Genomic DNA, 9174 nt, shown 5'->3' with positions numbered 1-9174 from the left:
GGGTCGTTGTCCTGCTGAAAGATGAACCGTCGCCCCAGTCTGAGGTCAAGAGCGCTCTGGAGCAGGTTTTCATCCAGGATGTCTCTGTACATTGTTGCAGTCATCTTTCCCTTTATCCTGACTAGTCTCCCAGTTCCTGCCGCTGAAAAACATCCCCACAGCATGATGCTGCCACCACCATGCTTCACTGTAGGGATGGTGCCAGGTTTCCACCAAACGTGACGTCTGGCATTCACACCAAAGAGTTCAATCTTTGTCTCATCAGACCAGAGAATTTTCTTTCTCATGGTCTGAGAGTCCTTCAGGTGCCTTTTGGCAAACTCCAGGAGGGCTGCCATGTGCCTTTTACTAAGGAGTGGCTTCCGTCTGGCCACTCTACCATACAGGCCTGATTGGTGGATTGCTGCAGAGATGGTTGTCCTTCTGGAAGGTTCTCCTCTCTCCACAGAGGACCTCTGGAGCTCTGACAGAGTGACCATCGGGTTCTTGGTCACCTCCCTGACTAAGGCCCTTCTCCCCCGATAGCTCAGTTTAGATGGCCGGCCATCTCTAGGAAGAGTCCTGGTGGTTTCGAACTTCTTCCACTTACGGATGATGGAGGCCACTGTGTTCATTGGGACCTTCAAAGCAGCAGAATTTTTTCTGTAACCTTCCCCAGATTTGTACCTCGAGACAATCCTGTCTCGGAGGTCTACAGACAGTTCCTTTGACTTCATGCTTGGTTTGTGCTCTGACATGAACTGTCAACTGTGGGACCTTCTATAGACAGGTGTGTGCCTTTCCAAATCATGTCCAGTCAACTGAATTTACCACAGGTGGACTCCAATGAAGCTGCAGAAACATCTCAAGGATGATCAGGGGAAACAGGATGCACCTGAGCTCAATTTTGAGCTTCATGGCGAAGGCTGTGAATACTTATGTACATGTGCTTTCTCAGTTTTTTTATTTTCAATAAATTTGCAAAAGCCTCAAGTAAACTTTTTTCACGTTGTCATTATGGGGTGTTGTGTGTAGAATTCTGAGGAAAAAATGAATTTAATCCATTTTGGAATAAGGCTGTAACATAACAAAATGTGGAAAAAGTGATGAAGCGCTGTGAATACTTTCTGGATGCACTGTATTTTAGCTGGCAGGACAGATTCACCACCTGGTGGTGAGCATCACCTGACTACCCCTCCCTTCATTCTCACGGCCTAATCCTGAGCTGTTAAAGATCAGTCGCCTTCCAGTTGATCAGTTCTCAAATATTCAGTTCTTAATAACTAAGTTGGTATCAGATGGACCAACTTATAAAACACTGAACTGCCTAATTAATAATTCAATAACTGATTGCTTGTTGCACCAGTGTCCTGTAAGGCTAAGGCTAACATAATAGGCGACTGTGCCAGTGAGTGGGCAGCACACAGCTTCAGTGATAAGGGATGAACGGCGAACAACCTCGACATGGCGCTTCATGCTCGAGAGAAAGACAATAAAGGACAAGCCTTTAACAATTGTTTCTTTAAGCTTACTAATATGTACTGCTATATCTCTTCATTATTATCACTAAGATATTTAAAGGTATGTTGGCATTTAAACTTAAGCTAGCTAAATAAAACAAAATTGTGCATGCTGATGACTTTACCTTAGGCAGGCAAAACAACCTGGCAGGTGGGCCGTGGCACCAAGAGCCACATTTGAGTACCAAGAAGAGAAACAGAATAGGTGGGGGTTAGTATCCAATTCTAACTATCATATTACTTATGTTTTAGTGTTAATGACTAACAACAGAGATTCAGTCTGCACAGTTAATCAGCAGCTCTAGTCAGGGTGTGCTAAACTGAGTCGTGAATCTTCAGCCGGGATTTGAAAGCTTTAAAAGGCATCTCTTATAGTAGCAGGCAGACCAGTCCACAGTTTAGGGGCCCTGTAACTAAAAGCTCGACCTCCCACTGTTATTTTATTAATCCTTGGAATCATAAGCCGACCAGCATCTTGAGATCTTAATGTGAGCTCTGGTTTGTAAGTCATGATAAGTTCAGACAAGTAAGCCGGACCTTGGCCATTTAATGCTTTACAGTATATGTTAAAAGGAGGATTTTGAAATCTGCCCTAAACTTAACCGGGAGCCAGTGTAAGGATTTAAGAACTGGGGTTATGTGTTCGTATTTTCTTGTTCTTGTAATAATTCTTGCAGCCGCATTTTGGATTAACTGGAGGCTGTATAAAGAACAGTTTGAACATCCAGTGAACACCGCATTGCAGTAGTCAATCCTACTAGAGATAAATGCATGAATTAATTTCTCAGAATCCTGTTTATTTAGAAAGCGCCTTAATTTCCTAACATTTTTAAGATGGAAGAAACATGTTTTGGACAACTTTGTAATATGCGCTTTAAATGACATGCTAGAGTCAAAGATAACTCCTAGATTGCGGGCTGATTCAGTAAAATTAATTGGGGTACCGAGGCCACGAGACCACCCAGCCCCGTCTAGGCATTCTACCTAACATAAATGACATCAATCAGTCCTCATTGTATTCAGGGTTCTCATGGAAGGACTTGATGATGACGGTCACGTGGACTTCTGGTCTTTGATCCATCAATGTAGGGACATTACAGTGCTTTGATCGCCACCATAGAAAACCGGAAAAAGAACAGAAGAGAGAGTAGGGGTTAATACGGATTTTGGAGCCACCATGAATGATAATGATAGTTAATTGAATATACAGAGCATCAGGATTAAACTAAAATGAAGCTATGAGAAAGCCATGTTAAAGTAATGTGTTTTCAGCAGTGTTTTATAGTCCTCCACCGTATCAGCCTGGCGAAAAACGAGGCAGAAACAATCCCTAGACAGGGCATCAGCTCATCATAAGGTGAATACGAGCACACACACACACACTGGCGTCATTTTAGTGTCACCAAATCTCCATATCTTTGGAAGTGAACCGGAGCCCACTGTGGAATCCCAGCAGGAAAACATGGAAACTCCAGGCAGGGAATACCAGGGATGTGACTCACTAATGTGAGACAGCAGTGCTACCGCTCAACCACCGTGTCACCCCCATGTATGTCATTATTAACAGTATTCAATATTTAAACGAAATTAACAATTTCTCTGTAAAATGTAACATACATACTTTAATGCATTTCATTATGAAAGTGATATCAAGTATAAATCTAAGGATTCTAAATGTGCAGAGAGTTGGAACATCATACATTTAATGTGTTCTGTGTGGTGATCTATTGCTGTTTGCCGCTGCTGTCAGGTCAGGAGGAAGCCTCAGAAAAAATAAGACGGCACAAAAGACTTTAAAATGAATCGTGTCATTAGGATCGGGAATATGCGACACTTGAATATAAAAGCACCGCGAATGCATCTGTATGTTGGCATTTTGCTTCACTACATTGAACCATTCATCAACATCGACGCGCGCACATCGATCCCGGAGGATCCGCATAGTGGCTTTCTGTCACATGTAGACAGTAAACTGAGACTCTGACGTCACATTCCGACTTTTATCACACTGCGCCACCCCGACTTTTTGCTGGTACTGCAACTCGCGTATGCATCGCGTTAATTTCTGACAGAGGCCAAGCTGTTGCTTAGGTCCCTAAGTTTTAACAAGCAACTTCCAAGCCCCTATATAGCTTAACTCTTTCAGGGCTGATGTCGACTTTTGTTGAAAGGAGGAGTTGATGATGGTAATCAACTGTAAAGTGTGACAAGTACCAACCGTTATTTTTAGTTGGACTCTCGTTGTTAGAAGGAAAGTTAGCTTCATTGGTTTGACCGAGATTTCCTGCACTCGTGTGAGTAGTAAGGTGCAAAAATGGCACTGACATAATGACGAGATATCAAAGCGAATGCGTAAAGCAAAATACTCCGTGGACGAAGTTTTGCCTGTTATCTCTGAACTGAATTATGACTTGCTGGACACCGATTTTGATACAAGTGATCGAAAACGAATGCGAGGTTCCAGCTTCAGCTGACTGGTCCCCAACTAATCATGGTGCTGACACGCCTATGGCAGTGTTCGTCAGGAGGACTGCCACTTAACAATTGTAACAGGTAGAAACCACATCACAATGCACTGCGACCGTGACCGCTGCTGCTGCCGCCCCAGCCTCATGAAGACAGCCTGGCAGCAAGCCTGCCGCCCATTCTTGTGAAACTGGCAGCCGCAGCATGCAGCAACAGACGTTTTATGTTGATTTCTCTGTGAAACCATTGCTTTTCAGAAACTGTTTTTTGGAAAAAATATTCAGCCCTGAAAGAGTTAAAATAATATCACAATATATTGTATTTTAATTTTATTGCCTATGACAGTGGTTCCCAAACTTTTTTGATTCACGGTGCCCTTGCTGAATCCAGGTTTTCCCAAGGAGCAAGTCTGATTTGTGAAATAGCACTGGTGTACAAAAAAATATTTTTTGTTTGCTTTCTGGGAACTTAGGGGTGTCTCTTTTTATTATGTTTTTTACACTGATTTCATATATGAAATCGGAATTAAGCTAGCACGTCAGGTTTTTGAAACACACATCACTGATGTTTTGACACTTTTGAATATCAATATATCAACACGATATCTAGAGTTTGGACTCTGTTCCACCAAAATTGTTTTGATGTGTTTATTCTGAAAACAAACCAGAAGACAATACCAGAGACACGTTAAAGTATATTTATGTCAATTTACCTCAATATAAAAGTGAGGTCAGCGTGCCCAAAAATGTTGGAGGAACTCGCTTTTGCGCTTGTACTGCATGTCCGTCTCTCTTTGCAAGAACCAACAGTAGTCACCCATCATGCTCGGAGTGAATTTTTCCCCGATATCAGTTTTCCATCACCTTTATATCTTGATGAAATCTTTCCCCATGCTCATCTCTGACATCTCTTAGATTTGGTGGAAAAAAGTTGAGATGAGAATGTAAAAAATGACGTCTTCAGTGACATTCTGGCTCCCATAAGCTGAGACGCTTTCAGCAGGTTCTCCACAAGCTCAGTATAATTCTCTGCTCTGTGACTGTCAAGAAAATTCTGGACAACCTGCACGAACGAGGGTGCTGATTCAGTGGGCTTCAGTTTCCTTTTGAACTCCTCGTCAAGCTTCAGTTCATGGATTTCAGGGCCAACAAAAACACCTTCCTTAATTTTGGCTTCACTTTTCTTGAGACCAAACTTATTTCTTAAATGCTGAAACGCATCACCTTTACTGTCCAGTCACCCTAGTTGTGCAAGACCTGGAACATCATAACTAAAAACCGGGACGTGCTGCTGGACGAAAACGGTTTTCAGATTTGGAGTCAGCAAGTGAAATTTGTTAAAGTACAGGTGAAAGAATCCCAGTAGCAAAATGCTTGTTGACCAGTGATAGTCAATAATTTTTTTTTCAATTAAAGGATTAAGTAAAAATAAATAAAACACATATTGAAGATCACAAAAAAGTAATTGAACAAATTCAATAATAATTAGTGGGATTGTGGTGTAGCGGGTCAATGGCTATGAAAGATTGGCGGCTTTTAAATAATCCATTCGCCGTGTCAGTCTCCGTGGGTGCGATCGTGCAACCGCGGGGAGTTGATGGCATAATTGGGGCAAGTCGCACCTGCACGTGAGGGTGCGATCATTCTCAATTGCTTCATCGGCTTCCAGCAGTGCGCGATTGAGACGCTGCGTCAAAGGAGCCATATAAAAACGGGCCGGCACAGAAGAAGAGGGCAAAAAAAAGAGACGGAAAGGAAAAAGGCTTGGAGAGCAAGAGCGTGGCATTGGGGTGAAAGAAAGAGGACGAGCCAGCCAGCCAGCCAGTCAGTCAGCATGAATGAGAGAAGTCAGCGCGGTCAGGGGTCCTGGAACCAAGTGAAGGATCAGCGTTCATGGGACGGATTGTGCCCACTGAATTGGAGAGTGGGTACGATCGTGAAGGAGTCCGCCCTAGGGATCTGAGTGATGAAGTGCATCAGGGGCTTTGCTTCAAATAAGTGACTGCAATACTCCATAACAGCCGGACATAGAACAAGCACCATCAGTACAGACACCAATGCACTTAGTCCACTCCAAATTATTTTCAGACATAAAAGTATCAAGGATCTCGAACAAATCTTGAGCCTTAGCACCAGCAGTGATACTTTTACAATTTATTACTGTATAGTAAAAACCGATCCATTTTTAACACTAGAATTACCAAAGCCTACGAAAAAACTCATAAATCCGGCCCACCTTAAATCCCTTTCGCACCTCTCTGTCAGCGTCTTTTGTCTTGTAAATGTGCCGATCAAGACAAGCAGCAAGCAGCCTACTATGCCATCCCCCCACTGCTGCAGAACGGACACAAAGTTTTCCCAGTTGCAGCCTTCATCATCTGGGAATGAAGTGCTGGAGGTTTAGAATGGAAATAACAGATTGTTATTTGGAACACACGCATTTCATGTGTGTTCCGTTTCTACAATAATCTGTGTAAAGACATCGTTAAAACAGAAACGTTTTTCATATAAACTATATAATGTGTAAAGCCTGAAGTCCAAAGATCAGATAAACACTTTCACAAAAGGTTCAAGGCTGATGCAACAGTTTCCATGACGCAGCGGTAAGAATTGATGACTTGTAATCAAAAGTCCCCGGTTCGATCCTGACTGTCTCGAGTAGTGAGCTGCTCTTATCTTATATATAATTCGGCAGTCTACTCACTCACTCACTCACTCACTCACGTCTGTCTGAAGCCGAATGCGCAGTTGCCTTCTGCGCAGCTGCCCGAAAATCCTTACAAGACCGACGACATCGCGGCAGGCGGCGGATTTATGGCTGCAAAAATGCAAAGAGAAAGGCGACTTCGATTAAAGCTCTAGAGGCCTGAAAGGCGATTTCGACTACAGCTCAAGGCCTAATTGCGCATTCATTCAATACACCTATATCAGGTTTGTGGTGCTTATACTTATTACTATTGCACTTGTGCCCATTTCATCTTACGTTGTCGAAACGGGCTCTTTGTCTAGTCGTTAATATTATACAAAAAAAAACATACATTTGATTTGTGTCTGTAACAATACATTTATAGGACTTGTAATAATTAGTGGGTATTTTTCACTTTTATTCTGTCAGTCACAATCACGATACATACTATCATACCAGGATATATATTATATTATATATATTATATATATATATATATATATATATTATATATATATATATATATATATATTTTCTTTCTTCTTCTTTCTTTGGTCCCAAGCTGGCGTTTGGTCTGGACCTGGTCCTAAGCCCGTACACTGCTGTGGGTGCCAATGGTTGTCGGATTTCATTTTGCAGGCGTTTCCATGCAAGGCGATCCATGGCGGCTGTTCTGGCCTCGTCGAGGCTGAGTCGACGGTTTCTGATATCGTCTTCGACCTGCTTGAGCCATGTTTTCTTTGGTGCCATTCTTTGGATTCTCCACTGGGTGGGTCGATCGCACCAAAGGAGTTTGTGTGGTAACCTGCTGCCTTCCATTCTGCAGATGTGACCAAACCACTGTAGTCGTCGTTGTTGAATTTGCTCCTCGATTGTTGGCTGTTGATCACCCCGGCGACGGATTTCCTCATTTCGTATTCGGTCTCGGAGTGAAATTCGTAGGATTTATCGCAGGCATCGCATTTGGAAGACCTCGAGTTTGTTGAGGTCTTGCTTGAGCAGTGTCCACGTCTCGGATCCATAGAAGAGAATTGGCAGAATCAGAGTTTTGAAGAGTCGAATTTTGGTCTTGTTGGAGATGTGGGTTTGCTTCCACAGGCACCACTTTAGGGAAGCAAATGCCGCGGTTGCTTGACCAATTCGACTGTGGACCTCTACTGTGGACGCCACTTTCTTCTCCTGGACCAGCGACCCAAGGTATTTGAATTTTTGGACCTGCTCGATCTGCACACCATCGAGTTGCACATTTGTCTGCGATCCGTCTGTTGTCAGCACTTTCGTCTTGTCTATGTTTATTTTCAATCCATATGGCTGGGCGATGTTGGCGATGTTGTAGAGGACATCCGTGGCCTCCGCGTCGTCGCTGGCCAGGATGCCACTATCGTCTGCGAACATGAGATCAGTCAGGAAGCCATCCTCACCATACTGGATTCCTTGTCTGCCTTCGAAGACCTTTCTCATGATGGCGTCGACCACGACGTTAAAAAGCAGTGGAGAAACAACATCTCCCTGGCGGACTCCAGTTCGGATGGTAAACTCATCGGATAATTCATTACGGATGCGTACTTGGCTGGAGGACCCAGCGTAGCTTTCCTGGAGGAGTTTGATGACTTTCTGAGGCACAAGTTCAGTTTCCAGTGCTTTCCACAGTGCTGGCCAGTGGACGCAGTCAAAGGCAGATCGAAAGTCAATGAAGACAATGACTGCTGTTTTCCAGCATCGGATTCTTTCCTCCATCAGTTGACGGAGGGTGAAGATCTGGTCACTGCAGCCGCTGTTTGGCCTGAATCCAGCTTGCTCCTCCCGACTGGTCTGTTCATGGTGCCGCTGCAGCCTTAATTGTATGATCTTCATGAAGACCTTTCCGACAATGGAGAGCAAGCTGATGCCTCAATAGTTTTTGCAGTCTCGATTGTCGCCTTTTTTGTGAATTGGCACGATGGTGGCCTTCTTCCATGATTGTGGTATTAATTCAGTACGCCAGATGGTTCGGATGAGCAGGAGCAATCGGTGGAGTAATGGGTCCCCACCAGCCTTGATCGCTTTCGGCCGTGACTTGGTCCTGTCCTGGTGCCCTGCCATTTTTCAGTGTTTGAACGGCGGTCTGGACCTCTTCCATAGTTGGCTCAGCATCAGACATTTGGACCTCTGGCGGGTCGATGCTTGGTGGTTCCAAAGGTGCGCCTTGTGGTGGGGTGTGATTGTGGAGCTCCTCAAAGAATTGTTTCCATCGTTGAAGGCGCTCTGTTGGTGATCAAACGAAGGTTCCATCGGCATTTTGGATGTTGTCATTTGTTGACTTGGCCTTTCCACTCAGTCGTCAAAGAGTTCGGTAGAGCGTGTGGTACTCGTGTTTGGAGGCTGCCTGTTCCAGGTCGGCCGCCACTTGGTTCCAGTAGGCCTCTCGCTCTTTTTTCATCTAGAGACGGATTTCTCTGTTGAGCTGCCGATATCGTTCAAAATTGGACAGTTTGACTAGCTTTCGTTCATCTATAATAATAAAAGGCAAAGCCCTCACTGACTG

The 9174-nt window shown here is 44.0% G+C and overlaps 1 protein-coding gene across 1 annotated transcript in view; it reads right to left on the bottom strand.

Annotated features, from left to right (window-relative positions):
• Nucleotides 1-7196: 7196 nt before the first annotated feature.
• The window catches only part of LOC127529100 (craniofacial development protein 2-like), a 5447-nt gene continuing 3469 nt past the window's right edge, over nt 7197-9174 (bottom strand). The window contains exon 2 of the mRNA XM_051931620.1: nt 7197-7912. Within this exon, the coding sequence (XP_051787580.1) occupies nt 7596-7912 (317 nt within the window). The 3' untranslated portion in view covers nt 7197-7595. The remainder of the gene's footprint in view (nt 7913-9174) is intronic.

The sequence above is a fragment of the Erpetoichthys calabaricus genome, chromosome 9, assembly GCF_900747795.2.
Source record: "Erpetoichthys calabaricus chromosome 9, fErpCal1.3, whole genome shotgun sequence".
NCBI classification, from domain to species: domain Eukaryota; kingdom Metazoa; phylum Chordata; class Cladistia; order Polypteriformes; family Polypteridae; genus Erpetoichthys; species Erpetoichthys calabaricus.
The sequence above is the reverse complement of the archived record's forward strand: the minus strand, read 5'-3'. Positions and strand labels throughout refer to the sequence as shown.